General features: G+C 42.7%; 1 protein-coding gene across 8 annotated transcripts in view; it reads right to left on the reverse strand.

Annotated features, from left to right (window-relative positions):
• Nucleotides 1–14,891, reverse strand: part of LOC102377708 (kalirin RhoGEF kinase) — a 140,371-nt gene that overhangs the window by 38,915 nt on the left and 86,565 nt on the right. For 5 of the 8 annotated variants that reach the window (XM_025196963.1, XM_025196965.1, XM_025196962.1 and 2 more), the window contains 7 exons: nucleotides 14,486–14,563; nucleotides 12,933–13,118; nucleotides 11,386–11,557; nucleotides 9,464–9,702; nucleotides 7,913–8,160; nucleotides 4,551–4,674; nucleotides 3,269–3,328 (listed from right to left, as the gene is read on the reverse strand). In XM_025196963.1, the coding sequence (XP_025052748.1) occupies nucleotides 3,269–3,328; nucleotides 4,551–4,674; nucleotides 7,913–8,160; nucleotides 9,464–9,702; nucleotides 11,386–11,557; nucleotides 12,933–13,118; nucleotides 14,486–14,563 (1,107 nt within the window). Of the gene's footprint in view, nucleotides 1–3,268; nucleotides 3,329–4,550; nucleotides 4,675–7,158; nucleotides 8,161–9,463; nucleotides 9,703–11,385; nucleotides 11,558–12,932; nucleotides 13,119–14,485; nucleotides 14,564–14,891 lie in introns of those variants that run through there. The other 3 variants (XM_025196968.1, XM_025196966.1, XM_025196967.1) reach the window with 1 other exon arrangement.

Raw genomic sequence — 14,891 nt, forward strand, 5'->3', positions numbered from 1 at the left:
AGAGTGCAGGCTGGTGGTCCTGGAAATGATCTGGACGGGTTTCCTGGACTCTGCTCTCTTTTTGGCAATTCCAGGTTTCTGGTTTTCCAGACCACAAGAAAACCCTCTTAAGCTGCTAGCAGTCCAAGTGCAGAGACTGAATGAACATTAAGAACAGGGATATGCCTACATGGAGGCCAAAGATGACCACAGTGTGGTTCGAACTACTTGAGCCACTTCTAAAGTACCCAGCTCATGTACTAGCTCCCTGGCCATAGCATCATGGAGCTCAGCATGGACTAAATCACCCCACTTCTTGGCTAGACTGCTGCTGGTGCCCTGGCTGCCTAACTTAATGAAAGCATAGAGTTACCCGAGTTATGGTGCAGCATACACAGAGGGACCCTCCAAGTCGAGATTTAATGGCAAAGGGTGGGGTGTGCATGGGGCTGGGTGTGACAAACCTCTGTTCTGTGGGTGGGAGGTGTCAAGTGACCCCATTATCCATCAAGCACAATTCACTAAAAATCTAGACACATCAGGGGAAAAAAAACGGGGAACAATACTGGCCTTAATTAAAAAGACTTTAAAAAGCTGCTTAGCTTCAAAATGCTGTTATATAGAAAGGTAACTGCCTTAGCTCTGCTTCGCCTAGGTCTTCTAGTTTTATTCATGCTTCGTTGTTAAAAGCCTGGTTTGGCACCAAGCAATTCTGCTTTTACCCGGGTGCGAGTTTCAAGTGCTAATAGGAAACCCTGTTGCTTCTGGTCATTGGAGGGCAAGTTTAATGGCATTTTCAGCTGCCCTAAACAATGAGCTAGGAGGCATGCAGGTGGAAGCAGATGTGCGACCAAGGTCCGTGCTGGCGATAGACACCGTCAGCGAGGGCACCACACCTGCCCAGAACTGGACTGGCATCTTGTTTTGTCCGTTCTAAGCATTCATTGTTTCATTTCATTATCGTCTAGAAGAGGGGGAGGGTCCCAATTCTTTTCTCTGAGCCAAGTGCAACACAACACCACTCCCACACAGAGCGCACGACTAGAGTGGGCCTGAAATGCAAACTGCCCTGGCGTTGGGGCCATCCCCTTTTCAGATATGTGAGTTTTATTTCCTGCCTTGAAGAAAAGTCACATTTCAAATCACTGAAATCTTTTGCCAAATGAATTACTTTCCTCATCCAGTTCCATGCACATCACATGCACCTCTATTCGCCTTCTCCTCTGCACAACCAGCTTCATTATCTACAGCTTTTACAAAATTTACATGCAGTAACTGAATGCCACTGTAGGGCAGACACGTGAACTATCTACCACCTGTTGAAAGAGATTTCACCCTAACTCTCCTTCCCAACATCTCTCCAAAATGTATTCACAGCTCTTTGAAATGCAAGTCACACATCATTGGAATGTAATTTACCTTAAAGATAGTATTATTCAGTCTTAGGATACCTGCAGAGTCAAGATTTTCTTGTTTGGGCCATGTCTTTTCATCAAATGCACTTACAGAAACAAGCACGATACAAATACGAGAGCATTCATGGATCGAGCAAGCTTTAGTTCAAGTGCCCCCGCCACCATCTTTAAGCACAGGGATGCTGATACAGGAGACACAGTGCGGTGGCACATCAATTAGGCCAGCTTTTGGAGCCGCTGTAATTAAAGCGCCACCCCCGCACCCCTGGAGCATATGTAAAAGTGCCCAGTGATACTGGAAATCATTAGCTATTACCATATTTATTTGAATACAAGACAAAGCTTCCACTGCCCCCAATAACCATTGGGAAAAAGAGCTTTGTCCCTTGTCTTAGATTTGAGTATCTTCCAAGGCAGGTGGCCGTTCAGCTCTATCATTAGCCCCAGGCTTGGGGCCAAAGCCGGAGCTGAGCTGCAGCTTGCAGTGGCTTGTGCATCAGGCATATGCATGGGGCAGATCTGCAAAGTGTGTCTTGGGAGGGGGAAGCATGCGAGAGACTGCGCAGCCTGCCCCTATCAACCATTTGCTCCCCCTTTCCCCTCACTGATTACACTGAGCTGGAGCTGTAGTCTTAAACCAGCCAGGCCTGGAGCTGCCACCGCTGCTTCTTTCTGGCTGGGTCGCAGCTGGGGCTGCCACTGCTGCCGACTGCCCCAGAGCCAAAGCTGATGCCCAGAAAGTAAGCATCAGGAGGCAGGGGGTGGTACAGGAGGCAGGGGGAAAAAAAGTGGCAGGGGGGGAGGGGGGGGCATGGAGGACAGAGGAACAAAGGGCAGGGGTATGGCCCCTTGCCCCCTGCTGCTGCTTTGCAGGGGGGCGGGCGATGAATTTAAGATGACAGTCCAATAATTAATTAGATCCTATACATGGAAAATTATAAACAAATTAATAAATTCTCCATGTATAGAATCTTAAGGGGCGGAGGTCATCTTAAATTTGAAGTCATCTTGGATTCGGGTAAATATAATAAATTTGAAGCTCCAGGGGTAGAGATCTGAAGTCGCTTGCAGAACTTCGGATCGACTCCAGCACCGGTGTGAATCAGGGTAACTCCACAGATGTGAATGGGGGTCGGGTCACATGGGACTAAAACGTAACACACCCATTTATCTACAAATGTCTTCCATGGGGCCAAGGCCAGTTTAGTGCAGCTAGTTCTACTTGTCTAATCGTCTTCTAGTGCATAATTCGAACTTCCACATTGTTGCAGCTTCTTGCTGTTTAAAATATATGAATTTTTGGGAGAACTGAAGTGTCAAATAAAAAAGTTACAGAGATCTCTCTCTAAATTCTAGATCCTAACTTGATGCAACCAACCTCCCACCTAGCAAAAAAAAAAAGTATCAGTCTCCGCAAGACAACATTGGCCTGAATGGTTTATAAGACTAGCCTGACTACAGTAATTCCAAACAAGAATTATGATGCTGGTAATACAACACAGAAATATCTCTATACTAACCGAGCACTAATATCTCTGTGAGATTTTATTGACTGAGGTTTTTTGTGACGAAACCTAACAATTGGATGCATCCTGGAGGTGAATTAAGCTGCCAGCTCAGCACTGGTTTCTCTCCCATTAACCCACTGGTTCGTCCATCCCTCCCACTAACCTGACCTCAGCCCAGACTCCAACTAGCTTCTCAACAAACTGCGCGGGCAGTACGTTCTATACTGAATCTAAAGGATACATCCATCATACTATGAGGACATACACAAGGGCCTTTTTTAGTTTGTTTAAAAAAAAAAAAGCCGTATTGAAATGGGTACATATTTCTCTGGGGGAAAAAAATGACATTAATATGGTTGTCTCTACCTCCATGCTAGTATTGGGGTCAAGGTCATCACACTCTGATTCCTCTGAGCTGTTCGTCTCCTTGTTTGGCAGCATAGAGAGGAAGAAAGAAAATAAGAGATTAGAAGAGAGATTAGAGATGCTGGGCAGAGCAGCGCAGGACTTGTGAGCAGCATGGATGTATGTACTGATAAAGGAAATGCTTAAAAATAAAGTCGCTGAAGGCAGCCACATGCTTTTTTTGCCAAGGGAGAAAAGGCAGCAACAGTTGTTCAGCTAAAACAAAATGGCAAAGGAAGCAACAGAATGACAAGTTATGTCTGCCAAGCCGGACCAGCTCCCAGATTCTTCACTGCCATGCATCTAGTGCAGTGGTTCTGCACGCTTCAAAATAGTGCAAAATGCAGTCAGCTTGCAAATAAGGGTTCCCCCCTTCACACCCTTACCCCTTTTGTACCTCACTTGCGTGGTGTAATGTTCCAAATCGGAAAACCAAGTCCATTTGCATGCTTTCATGAGCAGAAATGCAACTGAGCAAATTATGTCATGCTGTCCCAAATCAAGGCACGGGGGTTGGTTTATAATCAAAATTGCTTGACAGCTTGCTTGTTCCCCAATGGGGCCACAAATACGTGCTGAGCAGGCTTCCTTATCTGCTCCCATTTGCTCCAAGTTTGAGAATATTAGTCATGCAAGCACAGCAGAAAATGGGCCTGGAGCCCCTGGTTCCCTGTCTGTACTGGGATGTCAACACTAACCAATCAGCCCTCCCCATTAACCAGTATAAAAAGACAAGGTTCTCAATCACCCCTCAGGTTTTCCAGCCCAGCAGCTACCTCACTGTCTTAAGATGAGAATAAAATCTTGACCCATATGAAGCCAATTACAAAACTTCTTGGAGCACAGCATGGCCAAGATTTCACCCAACGGCTTTTACCCAGGCCCTTGGCCTCCCTGGAGCTGGGGTGATAGAGCTCCAAGTTTACTCATCACCAAGGATCAAGAAATATTGGATTTCTGCCCATGTTTTGCATTTCTTCCACTGAATGTATACTTTTAATTGTATAAATATCTATAGGTAAATGAATATTACTTACTTGATTTTGGATGCCAGGAAAAAAAATTGCATTTAATCTTGCATGCAAAAGTCCTGCTAAAATGGGTACTACCAAAAAAAAAAAAAAAAAAATCAAACAAACCCAAAAATCATTGCCCCTCTCCCTCTCTGCAGAGAGGGTGCTACAGCAGGTGACAAGGATGGGAAGCAGGAGAGCAGCACGCAGCTTTGGATGACCTTACTCACTTTAACAGAGACTTTGTTGCCCAGAATATCCTTGGATTTACGTGGCCCATTGGCTTCATTTTTGCCACTGCTCTCCATTTCCGCCCGCTTTCTCATGCGCAGGGTATGCCATGAACATGACTTCCTGTTGTACCAAAAAATGCACGAATCAAACGGCAGATCATAGCAGGAAGGAAGGATGTGGAAAGGGGACCAGCGTCCACATTTGGGATTACTGAAGTTCCCTAAACGTCGAAGCAATTGGCAATGCATCTATTACAGTTTGAGCGTAGATTAAACAACACATTTTCAGAACGGTTCTACAAGCAGATGTTGTGCCCAGCTTGCTATTTTAATGCACTTAGCAGGAAAAATAATTCCCAGGATGTAAGCAGGCAACCGGTCAGTCTAAACTTCAGAACTTGTCATCGAGCTTCAGGGAGTTCAGCAAGATATATTTGTGACAAATGCCAAAAGGTCAACCCAATCTTATATCTTGTTGATTCAAGCAGTGAAACCGATGAAAGTATGATGGGAAGGGTCTACATGGATTATTTGGCAAAGCAAATATGAGATTTCAAAAAGTTCAAGGTAAAGCCCTAAATGTTGCTAAAAGCATAAAAAAAAATAGAATCTAGGTTATTTGATTTCCAAGAGATAAGTCATTTTCTGGAAATCACAAGTTTTGCTATACTTATTTGGCCTAAGAATTTCCTGTTAGTTTAACACTGTTGCATTGTCAATCTAATTGTCTAGGGTGTTAATCATGGGGTTTTGTTTTTTTTCACTAAACAGAGACTGGAATAGGCAATTGTCATTATGTAGCCACCCCCATTACTGTGCCTGAGGACTTTATCCTTGGAAAAGTCATGTCACCTTTTATTAGAGCAATGCTGTGGAGGCAATAGAAATCACATCTTGGAGCAAACATCAAATTAAGAAAAACAAAACTGCATTACATATGGTTTTAATTTAGCTTGAACAGTGCTTTTTTTCCCCCCCCTCAAAATGTTTGTCTAAAGCAGAAAGCTCTCAGAGAGCAGCAGCGTGATGAGCTGGGATCCAGGTGAAAAGCATTACGCTACATCTGCCCACCTTTAAAACATGCAAATTTGATTTGCATGGTGAAAGCCCAATGTTTGGCATATGTTGCATCTACAGTACCTTGACACATTTTACAAAGAAAGGTAGCATGTAATCCCAACGATAACCTGCAGTGCCAATAAAATGTGATATGTTAGCAAGGTAGGACTTTTCAACTCCAGAAAGAGCAGACATCCCTCCGTGAACACTCGGTTCCCATTCTAAAAGGGTCTCGCTTTGTTATATTTTGACATCAGATTACACCGATACACGAGGCTACTGGCAACTCCAGCCTAAGACTAAACTGGTTTTATGGACGAAGTGTAACCGTTCTCATACTCAGCGATAGAGTTTCCCATGCTAGAGCAACACTAATGAAGTTGCATGCACTAATGTTTGCAAAGAGGCATTGAGGCTCTGTTCAGATGAGCACCAGAAAGCTAGAATATTATGCCAACCTCTTACGCCTGCCAGGTACAATAAGCTCTGGTATAACATTCGGGCACTTTGGGGGAAGATCCTGATTGCATATGCAGGGCAGGAGCAAGTTATTCAACATATCAGAACCGTCACGAGAGTTCAGCTTAGGTTTCCTTTCCAGATATAGATAAGACAGTCAAGGGGCAGGGTTGATGAGTTCTAGACTGTCTCCAATTTTGGCCGAGAACCAGCAAGATCGCATACATAGAAGGGTGTGAACATCACACTGCAACCACTGCAGGATAGCACACATACAGATGAGTCCCCTCTTTTAAGACACATAGTATGGCAGCATGGAAAGGGCCACAGCCAACATCCACAGCAGTCAATTTTTTCTCTTTTTAAACCAGATGCATATTAAAAGAGCCAGTCCATTCAAGTAGCTGTGTTTTTTTGTAATCTGAAGAGAATGTCTGAGCATTTAAATCTCACACAGGGGAGAAGAAGAAAAAAAAAAGTAAATGAAACGTATTATCCAGTTTTATCCAATTTTCCTTGCAGAGATCACTGCAGAATAGGGCTGTACAGGGAATTCAATCTGACAGTAGTTACTGGAGATCTGGTACTGGGCTAAAGATACTGGCACATCACACCAGTGCTGGAGAAGAGTGCCCACAAGACCCTAGGTGCAAGACATGATAAATAACGCCGTGCATTCAATACAACTAGACTGAACTCTCAGTTTTGAACCTATTATTATCTCCAAGTAAACCCAATGTTATCTGGCACAATTGAAACTTTAGAAGAGATCATACGATTTCTTTAATTGGCAATTAAGGCTTTTCCATGTAAATCTACACCTTGAGGCACTCATGTGAGATAACAGTTCATAGTATCCATCATGCATTATGATCTAGTCATTTTAGATGTTAAAGAAATGAACAGGTATTACTAAAAAGGGGGTTGTACCTTCTGTATTTAATACCAAAAAGCCACTTTCTTGCATTAGTCATTTCAGACTGACAAATTTCTAAAAATCAGAAAAGAAAAAAAAAAATCCACACATTTGTTAAATAAGCAACAAAATGTTATAACAAAAAAAACCAAAAGAGGGTCAAACTAGTCCTTTTTACCTCATTAAAACATGCTCATGGTGAAAATTTATTTTACATATTTAAAATAGTACATTTAAAATTATTAGTTACATTACAGGTACAATGATGAACATTGCGACTATCCATTATATTGCACAACCTGACTTCATCAATATGAGCTTCTTTAAATAGTGCAAAATACTTTATACAGGAATGTATTTGGAAGGGGGGGAGGGGTCTTGCAAACAAAAAAAAAATATTTTACAAAAGTTACCGTGAACAGAAAAAAAAAAATCCAAAATAAAATAAAAGAAAAAATACAAGCTGTACAAAGAAATTGCCATAGACAACAAGATTCTCCTCCTTGAGAAGCAGGCCTCAGTCCAACAAGGCCTATTTTTTTTGCTAGATGCTGTTATAACCAATATATAGATTAGTAACTTAATACAACATAAATAAGTCCAGTCCAAAAGAGGTCCATGTTGGTTTAAGATGGATCAACGGAAAACATGCCTTTAAACTGTCTATGGTTTTAATTCTGTACAAAGTATAAACAAAAACCAATGAACAAAAATAACCAAAACCCAGACTATCCAACATGGATGCCCCACGCTGTGGATTGAGCATTTCAGCTTGTTCCAATGGCACTGTAGATAAAAACCAGCAGGAACTCCCTACCATTGGGGGTGTTTTGTTTTGTTTTTTGTTTTGTGTTTTTTTTTGTTTTGTGTTTTTTTTCCTCAAAAAATCCACATACTGCTCCCAGGGAAGCCAACTGGCACTTACTTGATGCTTCCGTCGGTATTATCTGTAGTGGATTTAGTGAGGGGAGCCAAGATATTTCCTGGAATCCATCCCTCAGCGGCTGGGGAGTGATCATTTGCAGGCTGGTACACCAGGAACATATTCTGCTGGTTGATGGCAAGGATCTGAACCACCTCACCCTGATTCACGCAGATCTCGTCCTCCTTCAGTGCATAGTAATCTTTGATTACCACCATGGAAGAGGTCCCATTGCACCCTCCCAGGTCATTCTGTGAAGTGGACACAATGGAAATATTTGAAGGCAGGTTTAGCGGGAGTAGGCTGGAATTCTTCTCTTTCAGTCGCAGCCATTTCCATTTTTTTAATACTTAATCTGTATGTTTATAATAGCAAAAATAAAGTATTTAAGAATTTGAAGGCATATAGAAATCCAAATACAAAGACAATTCAAGACAGAGTCCTGCTTCGTGTTATAAACCATACTGGTTTCTCTGCATTAAGATGCAAACAAGAACACCCCTGGGATAAAACCGCTGTTGCAATGGATTGGAGCAGGCGAAAAGAGCAGTGAAGGCTGATGTTTGCCGGTGAAGTGAACACTCAGCCTCTTCACAACAGATCGTACAGCGGTTTGACTTGTTCAAATGCTGCTTTGGCAAGGCCCAAAAGCTTTCACCATCTGATAATGTATTTTCATGATCAGTGGTGGCCTGTGCGAACAGTCTCAGGTCAGTTTGCACTTAAGAGTTCCTTGGGGTGTTGATGTCTTTCTCCACAACTGGCAAAACTTGTTACCAGCCTCAGAAAGGGCAAACACTAAACTACCCTTCTTAGGGATAACCTCTTCAGGACAGTATGCCAGGACCCTGCCTAAGGAAGGACGTGGAAGTTCGCACACCAGCTGTACTGTAGGGGGATTTGATATTAGTCTTCAACTATCTGAAGGGCTGTGATACACAGGATGGTGACAGACTATTTTCTGTCTGCCAGGAGCCAGGCAAAGAGTAACCATCTTATATGGCAGCAAGGCAAATTGAGGTTGAATACAAGACACACCTCTCTCGCTCCGAGGGTGGTCAGGCATTGGAACAGGCTATCTAGAGACATTGTGGCATCTCCATCCATGGAAGCTTTTAAGAGCAGGCTAGACACTAGTCTAGGATGGTCCTGCCTTCCAGCAGAGGCTTGGACTAGCTGACCTCCCGAGATGCCTTCTAGGCCTACTTTTCTATGATGCCATATAGAGCAAACTGATATAAATCAGTGAATGTGGCCTCTTTCATGAGTACTAAGTTCATTTACAACTTTGTTTTCTAAGCGTTTAAGTTGTACTGTCAAGCTCTGTCTGGGTGCTACTATTGACACTAGGTACTGCCAAGCAGAATGCCACGCTCAAGGAACTAATAAGTAGGTTTATCTTTGAACTGGACCAATTTACTGTGAGTCACCTGCGCTTGTTCAGTAGGCTGATTTCGACTGACCTGGTTAGCTGCTAATTATTGTTAAGCTTCTTGGATTGTCATGGGTACAAACAGTTGGGCTGTAACAATTGTCATCGGGTAAGTTCAGTACCTTGCTTTGTTCATATTTGTCCCCGGGCTGCTGGTGTTCATACCCTGCACTGCCATTGGAGGTAGATATCTTCAAGGGTGGGAGAGATGGGTTACGGCTTGCAGCCTTCAAAGGCTTCTCAGAGCCGACTGCAACAGAAGAATAGGGTCTGCTGTTGGGCTGAGGCACCCTGCTGGTTTGGGGCCTCATTACCGCTGAGCTATTTTCTTTGCGTTGATACTCTATAGGAGACTGCAGTGCTGCAAGAGAGGAAGAGAATTAGATGTACCACTTCTTGGAACGCCATGTACCCTAACATACAGTACAAAGGATATTAACCACTTCAAACATGCTCCTCCACTTGCTCCAATTAGACATCTTGAGATCATTTTACAGATTACTGCACGTGGTTTTAATACAAGACACCCACTACTGTTGCACTGAAGAACTGATCATCTGATTCAAGAACATGGTAAAAAATTACGCCTTCACAAAAGAAACAAGTAAATTCTTATTTGAAATTGTATATATAAAGCAACCCTCAGTGACAGATGTTGTGTGCGTGTCATGTAACTTTAACTGCTCCATATAGATCCTTTCCAGAGAATTAATATTCTGTCAAGTAGGCCAGCTAAAATGGAAAGCTGAGAGACTAGCCATGTACTTTCCCATTGCTGGGCAAAGTGTCATGGGATCGGATTAATCTGGTCAAAAAACCACAACAGAAGCTGCATTTCTCCCAAAAATGAGAAAAGAAACCCACAGTGCACAGAGACGCATCAGCAAGTGGACCAAAGCACAAAATTAAGAAGAATATTTTGGTCCAGGTCAAAACAAAAGCCTGGAAAAATTTTGGCCTGAAACAAAATGAAATGTTTTGTTCAAAACAACCCCTGATTTGATGTGCTCTGTCATGCTTCTAAAAAGGAGTTAAGAAACATCTCCTTTCTTGATTTAGGCCAACTTTTAAACAAAATGTTCTTCTGAAATTAAAAAAAAAAAAGGCCCCATATTTGGAGTCACTCCCTTGACTTCCAGGCAGTTTTTTGCAGAAAGTAATATTAGCACAGTGGCATGTTAACGTTATTACTGAAGCTTGGTAAGCTGCCCTCACTTTCAATTCCTTACTTATTTTAATGGGAAGTTCTTCAGTGCAGGGACTCTGTGTACCAAAATAAATGGGGTGTGATTTCTTATATGGCCCTTGAGTTTCTATATTTAAAATTTCTCAGTCTAAGTGGAAGGCAAGCATTGGAAAACACAACATTGAAGAGCTGAGGAAATTTGTGAGAACTGCCACAGATACCACCGAGACGTGTCCGAGTGAGGGCTCTGGATCTCCGATAACACCCAAGACCAATCCATAGCCCTGGCTGATCTACTGGATCACCTGCAGAAACCCAGCTATCCGCTTTAACAGGGGATCTGAGGGCTACCAGGACCCGAACCTGAGACTCCACTAGTCACAGTTACTCTGGAGCCAGGCAAAATTTTAATGGAAACTTCAATAAAACATAGAGCTATGTCAACATTTGGGGGTAGTCTCCATGAGCCTATAAAAGGTGGTAGAGGTGGGATGATGTGCAAACTTCCACTCCTGTGCATCCACCTCAGCCCAAAGGACAACCCAAGTTTCCTCTGCCCCCTGCACTATGCAACCCTGAATCAGGAGGAGAGATCTCTGCATGACATGATGCTGTAGGTAGCTTCCATCTATGTGAAGAATGGGAAGTCTACACATCAGGACCTTGACAAGTGATACTAAGGGATACAGCCTGGAGCCATGTCAAGACCTACTTATTGATGGACAGGCTAAACTCTAGCATTCTCCTGAAGATCGTTTCTGATCAGAGGAAGCTGATGAATAGTTTTCAGTAGAGGACAGCAACGTTTGAACGTCCTAGATCCATGTTAACTCAGATGAAGAAGAAGAGTTCATGTACCATTTAGAAAGTCTCTTTGCGTTTCCAGGACCTGATTGATGTCCTGTACCCAAGCTTGCTGGATTTCAGGATTGGCAGCCTGTAGAATCACTCGCTCGGATGTTTCCCGGTTCATGAGAGCAAACTTGCAAGGATCATTTTCCACATTGTCTTCGAGGACTAGGTAGTTCATCTGCAACAAAGCAAGTGAATTCCATTACGATGCATAAGACTCATCAGCACGTAAAAATAAGGAACAATTTCTGTACAAATTTACTTCAAACCTGTAAGCTTAATATAAGCTCATCACACAAATCACAATTAGGACAACAAAATGTCATCTGCGTTCAATACCAATCAATGACTTAGTGAAATTTAGCATTCTACAGCCAAAAGGCATATTGGGTTTAAGTCTAATGCTCCAACAGCTGTGCCGCATCTCTCAGTATTTACCTAAACTACCTGGGTTTACAGCTTCCTATAAAGCATAATGTAGCCATGGAACATAAAAAACTGTGGGACACTGCTCCTAAAGCTGAAAAAGTTTATTGCTTGCCCAAACTGAGTAATTACAGCAGCAGTTAGATCAGCATCCCTTAACCTGCCAGACAAGCTTGGTCAGAGTCACTTAAAAGTGACTGGGCAACACACAAGGATATACAAAGGGAAAAATTCACCAGGGAGGATCAATCAAATTGTTTCCATCTCTGAGGGCTCTACTACCCAAGTCTTTATTAGTTTGTGATCCCACAAATAATTGTGCTCGGCTTTGACTTTGTGGGACTTGTGTAGATTTGCAAAACATATCCTTTGCCCGAGCTGCTTCTGGAGAGGTTCACAATTCCCTGGACGCATGAAATTTGGAGGGACTTTACATGCATGTTCATTATCTGTCAGCTTGGAAGAATGGTGTTTTACCTTGCAAACTCACAAAAACGTATCAGACGGAAAGGACAGATGGGTCAGCATGTAGCCAAGATATTCCAAATATGTCTGTCCATGAATACCAAACATGCAACACCATGAACAAATTAAAGCAAGGTCATGGCATTTTCAGTCCCTGACTGTAAGAATCAACTGAGGGGAAAAAAGCCCACGCAAAACAGAGATAACCCAGCCTTTTCTTTTTTTTAAAGCAAAACAAAAAGATAGAGGGGAAGGACACCACCATCTGCATCACTCTACAGTGTTGTTTAACTGGAAAAGCATCTCATGTCCCTGGGCCAAAAAGTAGTTGTATTGACACTGGAAAAGATTTATTCCCCTGAACCTCTTTACAGTACACAAAGCAGGGGTTGTTTCCTGCAACTAAAACCACTATTGCCACACCTATACTAGCTTGGGTGGATTGATTTAAATCATGATTAACTTTGGTTATTTAAAAATCACTGATTCAAATCAATCCATTTGATCGAACGAAACCCTGATTTACATCATTTATTTTGATTTTATTCACAACGTGAGCGATTTAGTTTTATTTCAGTTAATCTAGTTAGGGTGGAGATGAGCATGGAGACGACTCCTGGTCAAGAAGCAACCAGATTGTAGGGATTTCTCTCACTCCTTACCTTTATGCTTTTCTTGAACATGTAGCCTGGTGTCAGAGAGCCCTTCCTAAGAAGCTCGCTGAAGATGACTATTTGCTCAAAGAGGAAGACCCTCCGCTCTTTTGGCCGACACTGCATTCCAGAGTCCTGCTCGGTGACGTAGAAGGTATCCTGCTGCAGCAGCTTTCCTTGAGCCGTCAGCTTGCCCTAAGAAACAAAGCAAGTGTTAACCTCGGCAGGCAAGGATAACACCACATGAGCCCAGGGATGGATCTAATGGGATTTGTGTATTTTGGACTTCCAAGCAACACTGACTTCTGAGATGCATCCCCCCAACTTAAGGAGATGTCAGGAACTCAGGACTGCTTAACAGCATTCTGCATTCCCATGGCCTCCAACTCTTCCTACACCTGTACTGGACTGACTACAAGTCTACCCAGCCAACACCAAGAAAAACCCATAAATAATGCACTGGATTTATACATGTAGCTGAACTCTAATGAGACCCCTCCCATCCAGACTTTTGGTCTTGCAGTATTTTATACATATATTAAAAATTCTATGCTAGAAATTTCAGTGCATTTTTATCCTATTAGTTTTAATGCATTGTACCATTTGGATCCTTTCCTTGGTTATTTGATTCTCCTGTGGGATCTGGGGAAGGCAAAAGCACTTCAAAAGATCAAAATGAAAGCACTTTGCATTCAGGAAAAAAACCTCTTCTTCCTAAAATTGAGCCTCAGTAGGTGGGGTCAATTTATAAAATCAAAACAATACAGTAGGAGAATTTATATTATATGTATATATTATATAGTATATATATATTATATATTGTATATGTATAAATGGGAATTTCATTCCCATTTGTATTACCATGGCACTTATGTGTCCTAACCACCCATCTCCATCAGATGTAAAACCCTGGAAAAACAAGCCCCCAGGTCCTGATCCAAGAGGCCCTCAGCCTAAAGGTACAGACTGACTAATGGAGGGAGTACCACGAAACAACGACAGGATGATTAATCATCATGTTAACCAGTGGGCACAGCTCATCAGCCATCTCATCTGATTTTTATTGGAATTATGGTTTGTGTTCTATTATTTAAGACCTGCAGGTCCTCGTTTGGTAGGTCAGACATCTTACTAGGGCAGGCAATTCATGCCCATTTGACCACTGTAGTGCAAATCACCCAGGAGTTCCCTTTGTACTTGCAGAAATCTGAATACAGATGTTCACGGGCTCTCTTCCCAGGGTACCTTGCTCAGGTGTCATAGGTTACCACACTACCCACCACAGGAATCTGGAAGTAGAAACAAACCTGCCATTTAAGCATGGGGAGCAGTAACAGGCCACAGGTGGTGAAGCAATACACCACCTGTCATGTTGTTTTGGGACTAGGGGGATACACCTCCTCTTCAACCTTGGCATCTCACAAAGGAACAACATATGCCATGTGGGGTGGGGTACTGGCTAACAAAACTGGAGAAAGTTTGGGGATTTTCCCTTGTTGTTTTTGATGACCCAAAGCTCCTTGATCACTAAAACACCGAACAAGTGTAATTGAGATACATACCTCGAAGCCCTGAAGACGGCCCAGGTTCATCATATCATTGCAACGTTTTGGTACAAGGCACATTAATTCAACTGCTTTCTGTTAAAGAAGAACTTTGAACAGTTAGGGGAAAGCCAGAGGGAGCCTTAACGGCAAAGATGCAAGTCAATGCTGCCCTGAAACAAGGACTCAATGAAACATACGTTTGGACCTAGGACTTCCACCCACGCCAGTTAAATTCTGGGGTGCCTCTACTATGCCCCATTTGCTTAAAATCCTCTAAAGCCCAGCAGCCCATAAGGCATACTTTGCCCACACTAGCCAGTATTGTAGCCAATGGCACACAAGGACCATAATAACATCCAGTCATTTTTGACATCCCAGCCTGAATGACCAGGCACCCAATTACAATTGGAGGCAGCCTATT

This window comes from Alligator sinensis, unplaced genomic scaffold (assembly GCF_000455745.1).
Source record: "Alligator sinensis unplaced genomic scaffold, ASM45574v1 scaffold4_1, whole genome shotgun sequence".
Lineage (NCBI taxonomy): Eukaryota > Metazoa > Chordata > Crocodylia > Alligatoridae > Alligator > Alligator sinensis.